Consider the following 22696-nt stretch of genomic DNA (forward strand, 5'->3'; position numbering starts at 1 on the left):
TGAAGTTATACGATCATTCTGTCCATAAGCCCAGGACTCTCTCCTTCTAGCAAGAACCAACAGCAGGTGCACAAGAAATCATGTAAGACTATCTTTTCCCCAGTAGGCCCTCCCAGTCCTGAACAACTAGAATTTTGAAACAAGTCAAAGACTGTATTTGGATTCTTACATTAAAACAAGGATTGAGAGGCCCCTACCCCCCTGTTTAAGTAGGAATCTACAGTTTGGTCAAGAAATAAAGTTTCACATAAAATTTTAAGCGTATTGAGAGTAACAACTTTTAACCTTACAGTTGGTAAATTTCTCTTCCATAGAAACTCTCCATCACTCCTTCTCAACCCCCTTCTCTCAACTTACCTGGCTTCACAACATTTTAGATTAGTAGTTCTCTGAACATGAGATTCAGAAATTCTCACATTTCATTCAACTGAGTCTCTCAGATCAGATCACAGGATCACTTTCATTAATGAACCTGTCAGAGATTTCGGATGCCTAGGCTTATCCTGGTGGGCTTCTTTTGGGCTTTAATCATTGGCAATGTTGTAAAGTGGCACCCCAGAACTTAACAACATGCCTCAGATGCACTCCGGAATCAGCACTGCATTATCAGTGCCCCCATTCAAAGCCTTTTCTATACATGCAGGCATACACACACACACATTCCCTACCCCCACCCCCCCACACTCCATTCAAAGAGACATCCAATTATCTCTATTTCATCACTTCCAAGAGAGTCAGTTTAATTAAAGTGACATTTCACATATCAGGAACTAAATTCTAAGTCAACAGTCAGAATAAAAAGACAAAGCTTTAATTTAATAAAAATCCAATTGAAAGAATCAGGAAACAACATTCTTGTCAAGTAGGAGTTTGCAGCTCCTTAGAGATTTTTCTACAGTTGTTAACTTCAAGAAAAATTTTAGCACCCTGCCTGCTCTTGCCATGAACTGGTATAAGCTCGATTACTCAAATCTCTACCACACCACATTATGTGGAATGCGAAACAGCCAAGTCCCATATAAAACAGTTATCAATTGAGTGCAATCTCTGCAGTTACCTACCTTATTAATTTTTTCTTTGGGATGTGTCAGAAGTGCTGGAAAATGTGAAAGGGCTTCACAATTCAGAACTACCTGTGTCTGTTCATCGGTACCAGTGACAATGTTTCCTACAGCTCTCAGTGCAGCAGTCTGAAATAAAATAGTTTCTTTAAAGAGAGCTCTTTTAACCAAAGATTCTTCTGGTTGTGCACATACTTTCAAACGGCAACAGTTAAAAAAGCAAAAGTTTTTATGCAAATGCTATACCACACAGGAACAACTTGTTTGTTCAAACACTGTTCAAGCTTCAACATGAACTACAAAAAGAAACTAACTACTTTCTCTAGTATTGTATTTTGAACAACACTTCCTTAAAGTTATCTAAACTTACTTGCACTTTAACTTCTTGATGACTGAGAAGAGGAACCAAATGTGGTACTATTCCGGAGTCTATCACCATCTGGATCTGTTCATTGCCAGCATCCGTTAGATATGAGAGCGCCCAGACTGTATCTACTAATATCTAATAGTAAAAACATTTATTTTTAAATAGTACAGAAATATCACAAGTCTCACAAAACAAGTTAAAAAATTCTCATTGTGAAGCCAGAATTGACACAATACAGCAAAACCCCACTTTGTTCTACAAGCTTCATACATTCCGCTCTACACAAGTTTGAAATACAACTGCTGTTCAACCTGTTCTAGCTCCAAAGAACACACAGAGATTAAAAAAACGGCCAACCAACAGCTAAACTGCTCACTACAGCTTAAATTCTGAAGGATATAAAAGCAATTCCATTATTTCTGCTCTTTTCATGAAGTACTGGTACACAATGTGAGACAGGAAAGACTCACCCTGGAAGGGAGATAAAGCCCTAGCAAATATTAAACTGTGAGCATTTGGTACTCTCAGACCAACATACATCCTATGGCATCAAGTTAATTTTTTTCTTGGCATTCCAAAGTTTAAGAAAAAGCTGTGATATTTTGTTAAACATCTGGCACAGCAGCACCTAGACTGAATTTCCTCTCTGTGCATACATGCGTGTATTCACACACAGAAAAGCCAATTTAAAGAGCAGTAAATCTGAACATTCCAAGTGACAGCTTACAAAGACAATGAGCAAGCATTGTTTCAGCTGGTAACTCTTGACTGATTCACAAATACAGCTGTTTCAAAAAAATTCAAGTAAACTTAATTTCACCTACTTACATACAAGAAATGAAATACTATAATTACTATGCAAACATTAGTTAATACACTTCCATATAATTTGTTACAGCTCTATTGCCAATAACTTAAGACAACTGAACTACAACTTCACTAGAAAGCAAAGGAAGTTAAACCATTCCAACTTGCTTAGGCAAAAAGCTAACTTATTTCATAATTTCAGTAGTCTTGCTCATTTACTTCACTATTAAAATAACCTAATATTCATATTTAACACCTCAAATTATATCTAAAGCTAACATTTTACATATGCAGACAGTAGTTTCTCTTTCATTTACAGTTTTTTATTGCAACCGCAAACTTACATGCTAGTCAAAAAAAAATCCTGTATCTGCACATGAATGTTCACAGAAATGTAACTGAAAATGCATTTTATTTGTAAGTGTACGGAAATTACATGCAAGTGAATATTTGCAAATATACAGAGAAATACCAGGCAAAAAATCGTAACTGATACTTAAAAATAAGCAGTTATTAGAAGATACCAAATTAAGTTTGCAGTAACAAAAGGGATATTCTTTTTAATGAAAAAAGTTAATTATGAAAAGCTTTATACTTCAGCTAGAAAAATATACCAGAACACAAAACTGGCTTTAAGTGGCATTACTTACATTTACATCTGTGTGGTGAATTAAAACACAGAGCGCTGGAAGGATCTAAGGAGGAAAAAAAGCATCTGCGTTATTTTTAAGTCAGGCAGACACTCAATTTCAGTTTATTTACACTGAACAGTGAATAATTCAGTCACCTCCTGAATGGTTTCCATCGGCGGTGGAGGATCTTTGTGACGGCACAAATTGACCATGACCCAAGTAACATTTCTTAAGAAAGTTATGGGAATAGATGGGCTGATGAAGGACAGCAGTGGTTTCACTACTCCAAGACTAATAACATAATCTCTACACTGGGGTCCATCACCTGTTTGAGAGAAAGGATTACGAAGAAAAAGATCATCCTACACCATTCACAAAAAATCTGACATCGGCACACTTACACTTCAGCTATTTAAAATGCATACAAGGTTAAAGAATATTTGCCTTGGAAAGACGCATGTAAGTACAGAGATATGTACCTCTAGATATACATCCATCATAAAGACATTTATATAAAGCTTTAGAAAGACCTGTGGCTGCCTCCCTAATTGCTGCATTTTGAACTAATCACTAAATGTAGCTAAATTCTTAACAGAAAAGGTATTCCATAATTTATAGCAGATGTACAGGCTGGGGTGGTGGTAGACAATGCCAAACCACCGAGAACTGTTGATAGCCCAATGTATTCCTGAAGATCCCTTCACAAAGTTTATAATCAATACTAAAATATCCCAAGAGTAGGTGAAAATTGCCTGAACAGATACTGTCATCTTCATATCTGAAAGATAAGCACACTTTCATCACTGCCTAGGTATCACTACCATTGACTCGAAAGCAGCATCTGACGTGTACTGCACACATATCACTAACAGCTTCAGGCAGTTGCAATACTGTGATTTTGTTGGTCTCCCTCTTAAGGACTAGGCATTTCTAAAACATCAGACTGCCGAAATCCCAGTATGTCAGAACCAGTATTAGTCCTCAAGCACTACAAACATAGTCAGGGCTGTAAACCACCAAGCTAATACTTGCACAAAAAGAAAAATCAAATGAAAGATCGAATGATCACAACTTATCTTGAATTCAACACAATGTATGTAAGCTCAAGCAAAACTTCAGAACTCAATGCAGAACAGTTTTTGTTTTAACAATCTGCACATCTGTTTGCCAGTAATTCTTTTTCCTGTACCTGGAGAGAAAGTATGTAGGCATGTGGTTTTGGGTACACACCATTGATACACAACAGAGACAAGAGGAAGAACAGGGTAACTGCCAGTCTAACAGCTGCCTTTTGTCTCATAGTTGAACACCTCCAAATTTAAGACACAAAACCCTACCTATTTTATTCATTCAATACCAAAAGGAACTTCGAAGTTTTTAGCAGCAGGAGTAACACAAACCTATGATATTTCCTAGAGCCCATACAGCTTGCTCACAAACATTTTGATGAGGTGAATGCAGCAGTCTCAGAAAAAGCGGCACAGCATCTGAAAGATACAAACAAAACCCCATGCAACTGTTAAGTAAACTGAAGTTTAAATACATCTCTCAAAAGACAAAATAGTTCACATAATCAGCTCTTAAGTTTCAGTACTGCATGAGAAATTTTTCTCCTGGTTAAGTATTGGTCAAAACTTTACTAACTTCTTACTGAAATAAACCACGCTGTAACAATTCTTCCTTTACTGCACTTTCTTACAGAGCCCACATTTCAGAATATTATTAAAGCAACTCTTAAAATAACCCAGCATTTTAATTTGTTTGCAAGTCTCAAACGCTTACTGAAGCTTGTTAGGACTCCAAATTTAGTTATATGTATTGAATTTAGAAATTCTGTGTTATTTCTATCAGAACCAACAGCAAAGCAGTAACTGTTTAAGACCAACCTCACTCGCTCAAATTAGCCTACTTAACAGTGAGCAGGTACACAGCTACGTTATTGACTGGCAATGTAGTGAAGAAGGCAGGACAGGAATTTAATTTGTTTCAATCTTACTGATTTACAGTACCTCATACGCCTCCATCACATCTTTACCAGTAGTAAAGTATGTGCCAGTTGCTGGTCCTAGTACTTGCAGAAAGCTAACTACTGAGGGATCTTCTGTATACATTGCCAGTGCAGAGCTCCAGGCAGCACTTCAGTGCACAACTTCACCTGTGGCTCTACCACCAGGAAATCTGGTTGATCAAGCACACACAAGTAGCTGTGCAAGGTAAACTGCACCAAAAGAACCTCTGCTGCCAATACAGATGCACTACTAAGCACCAGGCCATTGCGTACTTTTCCAACTCTACATGCAGTATCTTTTGATAACCGTTATGAAGGTACGTGTACAGCAACAGCAGCCGTTTCTACAAATCTAGTTACCTTGGTCTCCTGAAAGCTAACAGATGCACTCCTCAATGTGAAGTCTCCTTTTATATCACAAGTTTTGACTCTACTCAATTTGCGACCCATTATCTAACATACTGGCATAACCTAACTGACCACTTCAGAAGAGACTGTTCAGAAAAAAGCCAACTGACTGAGCAGTAAGAAAGGGATTCAGAAGGCAACACACAGAACTCCACAACTGTTATCAAGGCAGCTACTCCTCTACCCTATGTTGGTGTCAGACAGGAGAATGCTCGCAATATTTAGAACTAAAGCTAAACCAGTGTTTCAAACACATTCTACATGCACCGCATTTAGATAACTGATCCTTAGGATTCTTTTATCACCAGCATGAAATGCGCTCGCTTACATGATTTGCTATGACAGATTAGTCTGTATGAAACAGTCACTTACTTTAGGTCACATTTCGAGAGGCTCATATTTTTAGCGAGATTCTCTCAATGTAAATCATGTTTTGCTAGAGAAATAACAAATCACAATAGATTCCGTATTTCCTACTAAATAAAAGTACTTTACAATGCCTGTATGCCTGTAGAAAAAACGTCCCCAGCAAGCATATTCATAAGTAGTTTTGGAAAGATTACAGCAGACCACCTTTTTCATTGAAATAAATCATTGCAAGATATAAACCATAGTTTCTTCTATTATAGCTATTCAATTGGCTAACACAGTGCATACATGCAGACCTAGCTAAATCAGAGATCATCACTGAAAGAACTACTACACTTGGTACTCATCTTTCATCCACTGATAAGGCAGGTTTAAATAAAAAGAAGTGTTCCAGATCAGAGGTGTGGGACAGATTATACATTCATTAGATTTCCAAAAGAAAACTGAGGATGCAACTGGGAAAGGAAGAGGAGGAGGATGAGAAAAAGGGAAGTTAAAAGTATGAGCAAAGATGCATACTATAGTGGTCAAACCCAAGCTATACCAAAGTTAACAGGCTCTTAACGCAGAGTTTGTAAAAGCAAAAGGCAACTGACCTTGCAACCAAAGCAATCTCAAAACATACATTCCCATTTAGAAAAAAGAATCCTTTAAGCTGAAGCTGCCTGCCTTAAATTCCTTCACATCTGCTGTGGAGAATTAACCTATTTTTCCATTTAAAGATTTCTGAAACACATGCAGCCATTTAACAGAGAAGATAGTGCTAAGAGCTTTCTTATGAATACTTCTTTTTTTTCTAAGCATAAAGCCAATAATACACAGTTTGTGAGAAGCCTGTAATCGGTTAGCACTAACAACAAAAAAGAAACAATCTTCTTTGATCACTGAAGAGAAAAAGCCAGCCATGGAATATAACAAACATTGACATTTCAACAAACAAACCACCACATGTCTTAGAAACTGTACTTACTATATTGAATAACAGTTCCAAGTAGTTCTAAAAAGTCAATATATGATGGTTGTGGTGGGGGAAAACACACAAAAAAGATCACACGTAATTCTATGTCTCTTCATTGTTGGAAGAACAGCATGTTTAATGGTATCAGCAGCATGCACTGCAATATAACACTGATTCCAACCATTAAAGCTACTGGTATCTCACATAATATAAGTTTAACGTATTTTTTTTTTCCATAAATTTTAGACAAAAGTTTGTTTTACTGTATGTTTGCTTCTTCCATAGGTCTCAAGAAGCTCTGCTGTTTTATTCATTGACTTCAAAAGTCTGCAGACACTTCTCCTAAATTCTGCTTTATCAACACAAATACTACTTTGACTTAGGACATGTTTAGAGTACAGAAGAAGGTTTGCTTTGCTTGGCAACTCAGATTCCAAGTCCAACAACAACTCCTTTCCGTGCTTCAGATTCCTCAAAATATAAAGGACAGCGTTTTTTCTTCAACTTCAGTTTGTAAGAGAATTCGATGTCAAGCACCCTCTGAACTTGGTCCGCATCTTTTCCTCCCTCTTCACAGTAAGATAGGAAATCCCTCCATGGGAGTTTTTTTAGGTGGGTTTTTTTTTGGTTTGGTTTTGTTTCAAGTTTTTTTGTTCGGTTTTTTGAAGTTTGAAAACTGGAAACCAGCAGATATCGACTCTGCTAAAATAGTGTGAGTTTCCAGAAGACATTACTCACCATTGGGAAACCCAAATGAATTTAAAATCTGAGAAAATGAAGAACAAAAGCAGGTGTGCGCTTCAATTGATGCTGCTTGCCAGAGAAGAGGTAGAACATCTGGCAGGAGACTTCATGGGCAGGTCCTTCAGCGACGTGCCTGTGATTGACAACTCAATTTCAACCATCCTGGCTATCGCATGAAAGGACCAACCCTAACATGTGGATTGGTGAACATGCTTGAGATAGAGAGGAACAGGAGTGTGGATGCTCTTTACAGTATCATTCAGATGATCTTATTTTTGTGGAAGCTACAGTGCGTGCTTTATCAATGATCAAATACTGTTGGGACTTACTAGATTGAACTACTGCCTGTGTTTGCTCAGAGGTTCCAGAGGCAATGTTTGTCAAAGCCCATGCAGCTTCAAACTGTAAAGAAGGACTGCAAAGTAAGAAAAAAAAAATTGTTAAATGAGTTTTCAAATCAGATGCCATAGGCACATTAGCTAAATACCAAGAATTCTGGCAACAATTAAAACATTCTGGAGTTTCAGAAATACTCACTTGTCATCTCTTTCAAGACAGTGCACTAAAATAGGTAATATTCCTGATTTTATTAGATCGTCAATTGGTGGATTGCGATCACTGGAAAGCAGTTTTCTGTTTAGGAAAAGGAGAAAACACAAGGCTTAACAGGCAAATCACAGAATGAGAAGTCATGACTGTAAAGGATCTCTGGAGGCTGTCTAGCCCAACCCTCCCACTCAAAGTGGGATTACTGCCGACACTAGATCAGGTCAGTAATGGCTTCCCTTGGTTTAGTTTTGGAAACCTCCAAGCACAGAGATCCAACAATCTCCCCTGACAAACTGTTCCAGTGCTGCACTACCTTCTGGGCTGGGAAGTGTTTCCCCAGTGTGTTTCATACTCTCAAAGACCAAGCAGGATTTGTTTTCTCCACTTTAAGCAACAATAACTAGTCCTCAAAATTGAAAAACTGAACTACTGAAAAACTGAAGTCATTATATTCATTGCCCATTTCAGTTGCCATGTTTTCTTTGACTACTTTTGAAGTTTATTACCAGTCAGTAAAATAAACATCACTAGTTACTCAGTTACACCCTCCTAAAGCTTCTTCCTCCTCCACCCAACATGGGAGATCAACAAAATATGGCTGCTTTGATGGGAAAGGCAGAAACTTGTTTCTTTACTAAGGACATAACGTCAGACAGCAAGGATTCACAAAGTACTACTGCAAAGAACAGAAGTGTACAAATTTCAGTTTTCAATCGCTTTAGCTTCACCTTTCTACAGCTAAGGAATGCAGGAGAATGAAGGAAACTTCTTGGAGGCAACAACTTGGGCTGTCACACCAAACTTCTACTAGCAGTGGGAAGAGAGATTATATACAGTCATGTCTTCACATACCAGCCTATTCACAAACACGCAGAAGGCCTGAAGAACTCAGAAACTAGAAACCAACTTTTCACTGCTGCGTTACCCTGAAAGTTATCAGTGGTGTGTTAAAGGGGCAAAAGAACAGGAGATGAAGAGCAAGAGCTGCAGAACAAAATACCTCAGAAAACTAAGTCATCACAATAGCGAGAATGTGAACCCAGATTATGTGAAGGCTCTTGTAATAATCATATATGCACCTTCAACTTCCAACTAAGTAAAGGAGATTCCTTTTGGAAGTGAAGACAATTTACACAAGCTTATAAAAATAAGGAACAAATGTCTACTTGCAGAATCTTAATCCTGATTTTTGTACAGTGACAAAACAATCATCATGCAGTCTGCTCACAGACTACCTGCTCACACAGGTAGGGAACTCTACTACAAGAGTATATAAATAAAACTTGAGGGTGGTGGGGGGTTGCGTGTGTGTGAGAATGTTTTTGTTGTTGTTTGGGTTTTGCTTTTCTTAAGCACTTCTAATCACTCTTCCACTCCTCATATTCCAGTCGTATGTTCTGGGGGTTAGACCCAGGCAAGATTTCTCCTTCCCGTTTCACCTTCAGACCAAAGCATGGTACAGACTCAAGACAAAAACATTAGTTTTCCTCTCTAAAATGTACCTTAGTGCCTTTTCAGAAATGTAAACTACATTGCCTTGATTTTAAATTAGTTTTCAATTTTAAATTGACGGTTACAATAGTGAAATCCACATGGACATGCCCATTTCATTTTACATCAGGCTTAATTCAGTGTACTTTTGTCTAACCTGGTTTAGAACAGCTGTAGTAAGCAGCATGGTCTACATGATGCTACCTTGAGTTGAGGGAACTTTTTAATGAAGGCAAACTGCCCAGTGGCAATGGGCATGGAAACTGACTTTGCCCCTATCAGTTCTGAACACATTAACTTCCAAAAGTCAAGTGACTTCCAATTCACCTGACTTCCCTATGATCTGAAAGTTTCCCCTTTCACTTGAATCCACCCCCTTGACCACAGAGGGTAAACAAAGTTGTACCTTTCTGCTACAACAACAAAAAAACCCACCCAGTAGCTCACAAAATGACAGTTAAACACTGAATTTATGCAAGCAAAGTTTCTAAGAGTATTTTTAAGATCACTTCTTGAATATATTCAACTACATGGAATTCTTCTTGAAGTGAAAAGTGGTTTTAGTGGCCTAATCCATGACAAAACTGCAAAAAGGATTATGCTGGTTCTTTCCATCCTTAAAGACTTCATAGTCCTCCTAATCGTATATTTTACTCTACTTGTGAGAAGCATCAAGTATCACACTAATAAATCCTAGTCTTTATACATAATGAAAAACCTGACTATTTCGAAGACTAGGTGGGTTGTTGGTTTTTTTGGTGAAGTTTTATCTATCAATTTACCTTTCTGAAATCAGTAAATGACATACTTTTTCTAGTTAAGCTAGAACACATTTTCTGAATTTAAGAGCATGATAAAATAAGAATAAAAATAGTGTATTTGAGAAAAGTGTTCTTACCTTGCAGCCTGCACAGCACTTAACTGTATACCCTGGTTGTCACTTGAAGCATTCTAAAATAAAGAGAATTTAGACTTTTCACATGTCTGTCACCATGACATTAAGAATGTTCAAACAATTCAATTTTTTTACCTGTACTATTGCCTCCAAAGAAGTGTTTTGCTAGAAAACAGAGACAAAGGCAGTTAGAAATTAGAAATGTATTTTAAATACATAAAAAGAAGACATGCTTGACAGTTAATTAATCCTTACCACTCTAAAGTCACCATCTATATCGGAATCTTCACAGATATCTTCATGGGGAACATTTCTCCTCTTTAGAAGATGTTCATCTCTTTTGTTCTTAAAAAGAAAAATTATTTAATACCTTTAAAACTTTGATTTTGGAGGTTTGGAGGGTGTTAGGAAGGGTATAGAAGCTTCTGTTTTAGACACACATCATAAACATGCTTTCATTGATACTGTTAAAATTTCCAACACACAACTAGTTGGAAAGGACTACATAGAGAAGCACATTTTGAAAATCACTTCTTCCTAGAAAAATCCTCCACCCAACTTCATCTACAGTAGTAACTACTTTTGCTGGGAGTTTCACGTGCACACATCCATCAACACTGACATTACAACCTATCCATCATTATTTATAACATAAGGCTAGTTTTCTGTTCATCTCATAAGTAAAATTATTCAAGTTATGATTACTTGTCTCAAGAGCTAGTTTTCCAACAATTTTAAACAGTGCCAGCTTCACACACATACTCTTCCACTCTTATTTCTGTGTTGAACTACTGTTTTGGGGAAAAAAATAGCTTTCTGTCTACAGATTAGCAGGAACTCATTTTCAAAGTAAAAACCAAGGGGTTTTTTTTACTAAGTTTTTAGAATTGAAAACCTAGCTGGAGGAGCAAGAATTCTTCCCTTCAGTAGGTTACAGATAAAATTGGGTTTTAGGAAAAATAATAAGGAACTTCTAGTACAAGGTATGGTAACTTTAGAACTTCCTTCCAAGCTAAATTACCTTCACAGAATCTGTAAAGACTAATAGATAGTTTAATAATTATGATCTTACTGGACTATGGAAAGAACACCTAATAGGGATGGGGATTTTTTAAGCCTTTAACAAAAACTCCGAAAATTTTATGAAATATAAACATAGCCAAATACCATCTGTAAGAATAATGCTAGGTCATCTCACCTTTCTCAACTCCACAACAACTTCATTCCTTTGTCTTCTCATAGTCTGAAAAGGATCAAGATCAAAGCACATTATGTTCTGAATCTATACCAAGTAATTCAGAAAGTTCTTGCACAACTATTTTTCATGCGCTTGAAACAGGACTTATACAAGCAGGATTTAATTTTCATTACAGAAGTAGATATCCAACAAGAAATGGAGGTAACTATTACACCTGCCTGTATTATTTCAGAGTAAAACAGAGTCCCCTATGTCTTCATGTCGAAAAAAAAAAAAAAAAGAGTTCACAATCAGGAATAAACAACTGTCTTTTAACAAAGGGCAATGCTGAAAGAAGTTGTGCAAAAACCACTGCCATCAAAAACACCATGACAAACTAACAGAAAGCACACAAAGGTTGCCCAACATTTATAGCCTTTTCTTGATTTAAGGCTTTTTTTAGCATACAGACAGGGATACGGCATGAGTCAAAGCTGCCACTTTTACAGAAAGGCATACTGGTACACTTGAAAACCGTAAAGTCAAAGTCAAGCAGAACTGCCTAGCTACACGCCTAACTAAGAACATCTTACTTCCTCAGAGTAGTGGGGAACTGGGTGATTCCCAGGGCCTGGACTACATAGCAGGCCCACTGACCAGCCAGAAACCAGCAAGGAGCACAATTCATTGCTAACAGGTAACTGTCACCATACAGATACACTGAAAAACAGAAGTTTAAGTTCAGGCTGTGCAGGTAGTCCTTCACCTAAACAAAGTACAACTGCTAAAGAAAAAAGAATTTCAATAATGTAATTCTTCAGAATAAACAGATGTGGACAACACCAGGCCGTTTCTGGAAGGATGCCTACCAGGCTTCTCATGCATGTGCAGCACCCCAAGTGGACCCTTCCAGACACAAAAGGTGGCAAAGTTCTACAGGAGCTCTTGCTCCCCCAAACCTCCACAAAGATATCTGGGACAAAACAGCCACAAAGTAAATTTACAGGTTTCACATGTTTCTGATATGCACATGTTTCTATTATTGTATGAAGCAGTACTAGCCTTGTGCAACAGCTTTATAAACAAGTTCAAATTAAGAGACCTAGTAAGGCAAAGCTGAGTTACAAAAATATTACTTATAAATGAAAACAACATAAAACCCTTGGCACAGTAAAAGCAGGTGGGTTTTTTTGTCATTTTCCCTACAGTTCCTATTAAGAATATTCAGGAGGAAAAAATCAATTGTAAACATACATAAATTGGTTTACTACTGCTTGTGTAAGTGCAAAGTGGAAATAGAAAATCAGTCTATATTGATTTTATTCTACACTTTGAACTTTAACTTCACTATTCTCATTCACCGTAAAAACAATTGCATTTTTATTGTGACTTAACTGTTCACAAGCCCAAAAAAAGTCTGAAATCCAAGAGCATAAGGGACCACATTAACACTGAATACAAGAAAAAGCAATAGCTAAGAGATCTCAGCAATAAGCAAGCAGTTCTGAAGGTAAGGATTAAAAGCTTTACTTTCAGGAGCACAATTATTTTTATTGAAAATGTGCATTTCATCAGAATCGCATTTCTAGCTCTGAGCAAGACAGTTTGCCTTTTCAAAAGAAGAACTTACAAGGAAAAGAAAAGGGCTGGAAAGCATGCAAATGAAAAAGAAGGGACAGTTCCCCACTGCTTTGGAGGTAGAACTTTTCATTGCTTGATGACCAAAATAACAGTTAAAAAACAACCTGCCCAATGCAACAATAGCTTCCCACTAAAAAAAAAAAGGCAAAATATACAAGCATACCTACCTAATGCAGCTGCAGCACCTGGAATGACTAGATAAGAGCCATAAGCAGCAAGTACAGACTGTCCCACACTAAACACACCAAAACAAGTTTCCAGGAAAACATGTGCATCTTTAAAGAATGTTAACTCAATTGGTCAATCAAAATTAGAATTAATAGCTGAGTAATTCAGCTTAGATTCATGGCTTTTGCAGCTTTAAACCTGTAAAAAGTCATGTCTACTACATGAGGTCAACAGCTAACACTGAGCACTACCAGTATGCAGTTAAGTTTTATTCCAGTGCTATGGACTTACTCTCCCCAAAGCCAGATAAGCTTTTCGAATATTTCTTAGAGCTCTTCAAGCAACTGTGAGAATCACAAAGGTGTAATCTCTAAAGAGGAAAAAACAGACACTTTTCTAGTCCAATACATGTTCTCTGAATCAATATAATACCTGTCTTATAAATACATAAAAGAAGTTGTAATACTGTGCAATAGCTCCAACTCAAGCTTCTATATTGACACAAAATGGAGAGAAGTTTCTCCAGCAGCTATCTTCCTACACATGCATTTGTTACATGTTTGATTACAGACTACTGGTGGCATCACCCGTCAGTCTGTGCTTCAGCTCTCTGAAGCGCGTATCACTTCAATGCTGCGGCGCCAAATCCCCCGCGCAGCTGCATACATCGCAGGACTCCAGCGACTGCGGGTCAGCATTACACAACTTGAGCCCAGAAAGCATTGCCTAGGGTTCAGCAGCAAAGAAGTGTGCCCCACCTGAAGGATGAACAGCAACTCCAAAGACAGAGGTGAAGGCAAGAGGCACTCAATAGTCATTTATATGTGCTCAAAGTGCTATTGCCCTCCCAGAGAAGCTGATACACCTCTGGATACCACCCACCATTCAGAGGCTTCAGAAAGAAGCTGCAACTTTACAACTGACTTCAGAGACTGAGAGCAAGAGCCTGTAGTAATGGAGTGCTCAGTGTAGCTTCTTGGAAGTCTACTAATTGGCCTATTCAAGAAGAAAATAAATTGAGGAAAAACTCTGGAAAGAAGGCTGCAGAATTGTACCAAGCCCCTGATGATCTCACAAGACTTCATTAATGCCTTCCCAATCCACAACTGTTACTGCAACCTAACAAAACAAGCCTACCTATCAAAAAGCTGTACTGCAAGGATTCCTCTCACCAGACTTCAATAATGACATTGCTTGTCACAGAAAAGCTGTTGCTAACCAACAGCAAGACCCAACATATGTTTTCAAGGAGTAGAAGACTGAATTGCTAGAACACAAACTATAAAGGCACGTAAGATGGAAAGGATATTAAAAAGTAATAGTTAAAATTACTGTGATCCAAAAAGGAAAGTTATTCTAACTCAGATGGTAACACATCTTCAGGACAAGCATATATGCATATGTATGTGACAGATATGGGAAGAAGTGAGCAGGGCTGAAACAAGTACTCAGAGAAAAAAAAACCTCAGGTGTGTCATTTAGAAGTTTCTTTACTTGAAAAATCATATTTGCAGTTGATCAGACTTTAAAAAATAATCCTGAAACTTCATCAACAATCTGCTAGAAGAATGTTCTCCCTCCAGACATAAGCTGACAGGCCCTTGGTTTAAATTCCTGCCTATTTCTGAAAAGGACCAGCATACCTTGGACTCTCAGAAGCCTTCACATGAAAGACAAGCAACCAATCAAGTCACTCTTAAGAACAATTTACCAAAATGGGGCTCCACTAAAATAATTTTCTGTGTAAACAGTAGTTGGTTCACTGGTCAACCTGCCACTGCTCTCCCAGAAATAAGAACTGAAGTTAGCTCTGTCTAGTTTCACAGCCCCATCACCTCAGCCTAGAAATTGGATATTTAGTTTGGGGAAACTAAAATGACAAACAGACTCAAGACCAACTTGTGTCACCTTTTGGAAAACAGCTCAAAAGGCAGAAACTCAGGTATAGCACTTTCTTGGCAAGTGGCATTATAAAGCTAGATTCTCCTTTCTGTTCTGTTTAAGATTTGGCTTGATTGTTAAGAATTCTCTGAATCACTTCTCAACTGTGAGTACGAAACCACTCCCAACTTAAAAGTTTCTAGAAACAGAATTCAAAATGGTCCTTGGAAAGTGTTCCAATATAAAATCATGCATCACTTCAGTATGAATTCATGTGGCTCTTTCAGTCACTGGATCCTGTTCTTCATTTGCTACATCAAAGAATCAAATGATCAAATCTATTTCTGTCAGCCTATGATTGCTACCCCTCTCCATCCTCCTTTTTTCAATTATATTTAGCTTATGTTTTATCGTAAGGGCTATTTTCTGACCATTAGTCATTACTGAGCCCTTCAGCTTATCATTAAAATCTTGTGCATTAACTGATACCTGCAGGGTCCTGATAATTTCTAGTGTTTTTCACAATGCCAGGAACAGAACAAGTGTTCTATGCTCCACACTTAGGTGTTCTATGCTCCACACTTAGCCCTTTCCAAGTACACTAGCATACACCTGGAGCTCGTGTTCAGCTAACATATCCTGATCCCTCTTCCACTTTTTTCTCTGAATCACTGCTTCTCAGAAACTCAAGGCTATCACACACCTAGCCCATCTTTACTGTTTTGTGGGGCGGGTTTTAAACAGTAGCTCTGTTTACACACCTACAACAGGAAGGTCTGACAGCATACAAATAATGGTAGAACTTCACCTAGTCTTCTCATTCTAGTGAGCTGTTTCCAAAGGCAAGTTGCTTCGATTGTGAAACTGTAAAGGCAACAAGTTACTTCAAAGCAGAGCTACTTGAGCCATCTTTCCTTCCTAGAAAGTTGCTACTCCACACTAGCACTAGCCTGTCTATGATTCAAAATACAAACTAAAAAACCCACACAAAGCAGGTGGGGGGCATATGTGTGGAAACCAACTACCATTTACCTCCAAAACCTTTTGTGAACTGGATGGGATTTTCAATTATTTTATTTTTAAAATACCACTTACTAAGGCCCTGTGCATAAACTGCTTGCTTACTAGCCTAGCTACTCAGAAAGCACTCAGTCTGCAGACCACAGCTGGAGAAGACTAGTCTACAGCCCAGAACATCCAGTGCAGTGAACACAGCAACGACTAAGAAACTTGTCCTTCATAGGCCTAAAAGGCACTGAAAAACACAAGGAAAAAAACCCTTCAGAGACACATGCACCTTTGTATTTGTACTTGGTGAAAAGCCATACTCTTCACATTCAGTTTAATCAAGTGATTCAGGCCCTCCGCTATCCATTATTTCCCTCCTATATTAATCCTAGCTCATTTGCTAACTGGAGCAATAAAGTCTACTCTGAAGATCACCGATAAAAATGCTATGGGATTTTAAACCCAACACAACTTCTACAAGATACCACCAGAAAACACATCTCAGCAACTATTCCACCTTCAGAATTATAATGGGACTCTCAGTTACAAGCAAGTAAATAAAAATCAGTATGTCACTGCACATGCTGTCATTCTAGTTCTTCCTGGAGAAGCTGTACATGCCAAATAAAATGCCTTATACAAACAAATATCTGAGTAAGATTTTTAAATGACAAAATGTATGAGCTTCACCACAGAATGACAAGTCATCTTAAAGGAACCTATTTTTAACTAACTCCATGAGTGAAATTCCTTGAGTTCCTCCATGTTTCAATCCCAACCAAACTATTTTGTGTGGGATACAGAAAAAGGTTGAAAAGATTCTACCCACCTGTGATATCCAGTATCTCTCATAATACTACCTTTCCTTCAATCCCCTGAAGCTTCCTTGGTGCTCTCAGATACACTGTTGTCATTACAAGGCCAGTAAACACCACTGCCAACTCTTCAAAATCTTGACATTGGTGATCTTAAAACATCTAGATTCAATGGGTGCTCCAAAATTAGTTTGGAAGTACTCTGCATCACAATATTATCGTCATTTCACATCACGAGTCTCTCAGTTACAGAGCAGAAAGATCTATTTGACACTTCTCCTGTGCTGGCACTACTAAAGCAATTCTTCATCTCTCACCCAGCAACACAAGCAAGTCAGGAAAGAAAAGGCCAGCAGAAACTCATCAGTTTCTTTCAGTATTTCTAGAGAAACAATATGCATGAAAATTTTAACTTTATTTCAAAAAACCTAATGTCAAATTTGTGTGCTGTTGCAGACAATAATCAGCAATAGAAAATGAAGTGTTGAATAACACGATAAAACAAAATGAAGCAAACAAAAACACCACCCCAAATATTCCCAGAAGTAAGGTCATACTTGAGACCCCTAACATGCAGTACTAAGCAGCAATTACTCAAAACCAAAATGTACATAAAACTATGTATGTTGCAAACAGTGAACCATTTGCATTTATCCTGGCCTTTGTATAGTAAAGATCTAGTATTTGATTCCAAGGTCTATGGTACTACAATTAAAAACAAACATTGGAAAGAAAATTGGTCATCACCACAGCCATATCCACAACAGAAAAAAAACCAGCTCATCCTTTCTTATTCAAGAAAAAAAAAAAAAGCCCAAGTAAAACCTGTTCCTCATTGAAGACACAGAAGGAAAAAAGTTACCTCAACTAGCTTTCCTAGTAGGTATTTGCATAATTTTGTCTAAGAGTCCCAATGGGCATTTGTTTGAGTAAGATTCTGGTTCTGGATGTTAAAAAAAGTGTGACCACTTCTGCAGTTCTGTAAGGCTAGCTCCTTTTTGTGCTGCAAGAATACAGATTTTTTCCTCACAGCTCTAACAACTCTTTAAATCTTGGAAAACCTTAACAGAATACTGTACATACAAGACTAGAAATCTTAAAACACTACACAGAGATACTGCCTGTGTATTAGCCACTAATTATTGCTCTCACAGCACAAACTCTTCTGATATTAAAAAGTTCATTACACAGAATATTTCTTCGAGCAGTACTATAAATAAGAAAAAAAGACAAGCAGGCATTTTATACTTCTGGTCACAACAAATCTCTCTATTCCCAGCGTCGCCACCAATCTGTCATCTTCTAACACATGGCAGCAATTGTTTACAACATAACATGTCCATGCATGCATGTTTACCTAATACTTAAGCATATGAAGGAATTTTGCTAAACACCTTATGTAAAACAGGTGTGCATGTGTTGGGGTTTTTTTTTCTCCCCCACCCCTATGCCAGAATTTGTATTTTTAGAAGCACATTGATATGGACTGGAAAATTAACTCAGTAAGTATCCAAAAAGCTAAAAAGATATGCTTAGAACTTCAGGAGACAAAATGCAGGAAATCCCCTGTCTTTTGCAAGATATACAGTAACTTTCTGTGAAGATATAAGGCCTGGAAGGTAAGTACCATGTGACATCACCTGTCAGCAATATAACTGTCAATGTTCTGAACAACATGGAATCATGTATGTACCATTTTTAAAAAGTTCGTAATTTGCAACATGGCAACCCTCCATAGCATCTAGAAGTATCTATTAAGTTGGGATCCACCAAAACTAGTGATTTATTATTTATCTGCTGATGGTGAATGGTGGTAAACTGTCATGGAAAAGGAAAAAGAAAGATCATGGTTCTGTAAAAGAAACCAATGGCTAAATGCACAATTTCAGCAGAGATAAAGGGCAAAGAAATAAAGATCAAATGTTGGCTTCCTATGTGAAGTTAACAGACATCTTTCTGCCAAAAGTAGCACAGGAACACAGGTGTTATGAACTAACTAAACACTCATTAGCAACTGTTGCTACCATAGGATACTTGGCTATAACTGGACATTACCAACATTTCTCACACTAATGAAAAATGTGATGTGTAAGCAGTTAATAAGCAAGAATGATAGCCATAAGCCTCAGCTATTGTATGAAAAATAGCCATCCACGGTAGTTATTTTAGGTACCAAGCATATGTTCCAGGATTTGTTGGATACTTGTCAATATCTAAAATTTAATGTGGCCCAACAGTGGCTTTTTCACTGTGTAGCAGGCCGTTCAAGTGCATCAGCAGATTACCTGCTTCCCCATACACACACCTATCCTCTTTACTTGCATGTGCTCACCATGAACCTTCCCTACTTTAGCTAACTTACCTTAAAACTTGGTATGCAGGCAAAAGGAGATAAACCACAGATGAACTCCAACTTGTATCTTCCCATTAATTTCATTTTTTACTATGATAGCATACACTTTACTGTGCATCTAACTAAAGATGCCTTTCTTGTAGTTGTCTATTCAATGGTAACAAAACAATTTATAGAAAAATCAAATTAATATCTAAAGCAAGTAGTCGCTAACACAGCTAACAACCTTATTAGTAAACAGAGCAATCACTGCTGTAATTATTCTCACTTCCAGTGGTTTTGGCATCACCAAACTTTGCACGTAACTGAACAACAGAATTGTTCTGTCAATATACTTGGACAAGCTAAAAATCGAGGTGTTACTGACTCCTGAATTACCCAAATGGGAAACTTGGCAGATGTTTTAATGAATGACAGCAACATAAACTCATCTCTTACTTTCAAAAAAGAAATAGTGTACAATTGCCTTCATATGAAAGATTAAAATATTATGCTAACCATAGGGACACATATTGAGGCTAGTGAAAAACAGAAACAAGAATACCAATGCCCATTTCTTCATCAGAGCCTTATTCTGACAAAATTATGATACACAGGCTTCCCCAATCAGCACTGTTAGCTAAGTGCTTATGGATGAGGATTGAGACCCAATTTTAAAATCTGAATATTTACTGAGATAATCTTAAATTAATTATTTCTTCTACTGTGTTGAGGAAGCATCTTCACATCTCAGATAATGTATGCAGCAATCCAGCCACCAAAAAGTTTAGAGGCTCCCTACTACAAGCCACAACTGTTCCCACACTCAACTAACTGAACAGTAAAACAGCAGCATTTTCCCCGTTTAAAAAAAAAAAAAAAGGTGGGGTTGTATTTTTATTAATAATCTTCAGTATAAAGTGTTGGCAATAATTCATTTATTCACTTCAGTATCTTCCAGAGGCACAGAGCAGAACACCCAGCTGGGCCCTAATCCCTGACTCAGGCTTTTAGGGGCTACTCAGCGCAAAGAGCGATAATTAAGTGCCAGCAAGAAATTGAGGTAGAGCCACACGAAGATGCGACTGCTGTCGCAGACAGCAAAACACCGAAGCAACACCTCTACCAAGCGAGTGGCTGGGCCGAACCACGCCGGAGCTGCCCCGAAACGCCAAGTCGGCACCGCGGGGGAGGCGGCACCGGCCGCTCCTGTCAGCCACCCCGACTGAGGCCCCCCGGGCTGCCCCACCGGGGCCGGCCAGGCGGAGGGAGGGCCCCCTACGTCCCGGGGCCGGGCAGGCGGCAGGAGCTCTACCCACCCCGGGGGTCGCCCCACCGGGGCCGGCCAGGCGGCGGAAGCCACCCCCCGCTAAGGCCCCGGGCCGCCCCACCGGGGCCGGGCAGGCGGCGGAAGCCGTCGCCCCCTCAGCCGCGTCGCTCTCGTCTCCGCGCGGCGCCCAACGGCCCGGCCGCGCCCGGCCCCACAGCGCGGCCTCCCCTTCTTCTTCTTCCTCCCCTTCCCTCCCTGGGCGGCGGGGAGCGGCGCTCCCGCCTCTCGACGGGGCGGGCAGCGCAGGCCGCGGCCCCGCCGCGGGCCCCTCGCCGGCGGATTAGGAAAGACGCCACACGGCGGCGGCCCCCTCCCGCCGCCATGGCCGGCCGGCCCCTCCCGCGAGGCGCCGCGGCGGTTACCTCCAGGTCGCGGCCTTTGTTCTTGAAGTTCTTCAGCCGCTGGTTGTCCAGTTTCTCGTTGTCGGCCATGGCGGGCGGGGAGGGGAAGGTGGGAGGGAGCGCGGCTCCTGTGCCTCCTCCCGGGCCCGCACCCCCTACCCGAGCCCGCCGGGGTCCCCCTTCCCGGCGCCTCCGCGGCCGCCGAGCCCGCTTACGCTTCAGCACCCGTCAAGCCGCGCCGCCGAGCCGTGAGGCCGAGGCGAGGAGACGCCGCTGCCGCTCCTGGGGCGGCGCTGCCCGCTGCCCCCGGCGGCCGAACGTGCCGGGAGCGAGGAACGGCGCGAGCGGGGGAGGGGAGGGGGGAAAGAGGGGCAGCCTCGCTCTGGGCCAGCCGGCCGCGCCCGCCGATTGGCTGCGGCGTCCGAAGCCGGCGACCAATAGGAGAAGGGGAGGCAGAGGGAGGGTGCTGCGCGGGGGACGTGACGCGCGCGGTGACGGTGCGCGGGCCCTTCGAGGCGTTTCGGCCGGTCCCATCAGCCGCCGCCGCCATTTTGGGTGGCGGGTTTGGCCGCGCCGGGAGGAGGAACGGCGGGCGGTAGTGCCCTCCCCGCTCTCCTCGGGGCCTGCGCCCCCTTGTACCCGCTGTTTTCTTAGCGGAAAGCTTATCCTTTGCCTCACTCGGGCTTTGCGTTCGCTCCCCTCAGGGGAACGGAGACATCGCTTCCTCCCCCGCCGCTTTATTGCCACTTTAAAGAAATAGAATGTTTGGGTTTGTTTTTTGGTTTTTGTTGGGGTTTATTTTTTAAATAAAACTGTTCTACTTGCGGCCGCAGGACGGCAGGAAGAGGGTGCCCGGCTGCTTCGGGCGGCGTGGGAAGGACGTGGGGGCCTCCGAGCCACCTGAGGGGAGAGAGTCAGCGTTGGCATGCCTTTGAAGTTTCGAAAAAGTGAAAGACTTGAATAAAAGGAACCGCTGCAGCTGTCACGTTTGGCACGGTCCAGATTTTAATCTCAAACACTTAGTAGACTGGCCCTAAGCACAACTGGTTTTGGAAAGAAAATAGTAGAGCGCAGGATACAGCAGCAGGTATTCTGGCAGGCCCTGTGGAAACATGGGTAAACTTTCCTCAGGAATTAATATCATCTGTATGCAGGATTCCACTGTATTGGGCAACATTCTCATTTACGCTGCACAGCAACTGTGGACCACGTTCACAAGCAAGACTTGATGGAAATATTTCTGATAAGGATGATCAGAAATGACAGCAAAATTATTTTTCAGTGAGATGAGATTCCGTGGATCTTTCTAGTTTCCTAGCATGATGAAAAGAGGCCAGATTGGTTTATTTGGGTCCAAAAGAGGTTGCAGTCATCTTCTGGATTCTGCTGTCTCAGAATTTTTTACATGCCGGTCTCTTACCAGTTTGATGATGACAGTCAGGTTTAGTGGCAGTGGATTTCAGCCAGTAGAAACTGCTGTAACTCATTGTCAGGTGATGTAGGTGGATGCTGTTTCCAAACTAATTATGAGCTTTCACCAGATAGGCTTCTCACATTTGAATATAGTCATCAGTGTGACATTGTGACATACATTTTGTAAACTCCCTTCTGGGACTTAAAGCTTCCTTCCAGGGTGCTTTCTAATAAGCAACATTATTTACGTGTTACACAAACTGTGGTGAGCTGCAAAAAGTCATTCCTGAATTTGCATTGA

General features: G+C 40.1%; 1 protein-coding gene and 1 non-coding gene across 2 annotated transcripts in view; both read right to left on the bottom strand.

Annotated features, from left to right (window-relative positions):
- The window catches only part of KPNA4 (karyopherin subunit alpha 4), a 28861-nt gene extending 7515 nt beyond the window's left edge, over nt 1-21346 (bottom strand). Inside the window, exons 1-12 of the mRNA XM_056358685.1 lie at nt 21004-21346; nt 11488-11532; nt 10545-10634; nt 10425-10454; nt 10293-10345; nt 7892-7987; nt 7684-7769; nt 4268-4354; nt 3023-3192; nt 2886-2930; nt 1432-1563; nt 1062-1190 (exon numbers count right to left, since the gene is read on the bottom strand). Coding sequence (XP_056214660.1) covers nt 1062-1190; nt 1432-1563; nt 2886-2930; nt 3023-3192; nt 4268-4354; nt 7684-7769; nt 7892-7987; nt 10293-10345; nt 10425-10454; nt 10545-10634; nt 11488-11532; nt 21004-21072 — 1032 coding nt within the window. The 5' untranslated portion in view covers nt 21073-21346. The remainder of the gene's footprint in view (nt 1-1061; nt 1191-1431; nt 1564-2885; nt 2931-3022; nt 3193-4267; nt 4355-7683; nt 7770-7891; nt 7988-10292; nt 10346-10424; nt 10455-10544; nt 10635-11487; nt 11533-21003) is intronic.
- LOC130158525 (small Cajal body-specific RNA 7) lies at nt 437-728 on the bottom strand. Its single transcript, XR_008825364.1, has one exon. It is a non-coding gene; the product is annotated as a small Cajal body-specific RNA 7 (non-coding RNA).
- Nucleotides 21347-22696: the final 1350 nt, after the last annotated feature.

This window comes from Falco biarmicus, chromosome 13 (genome assembly GCF_023638135.1).
Source record: "Falco biarmicus isolate bFalBia1 chromosome 13, bFalBia1.pri, whole genome shotgun sequence".
NCBI classification, from domain to species: Eukaryota; Metazoa; Chordata; class Aves; order Falconiformes; family Falconidae; genus Falco; species Falco biarmicus.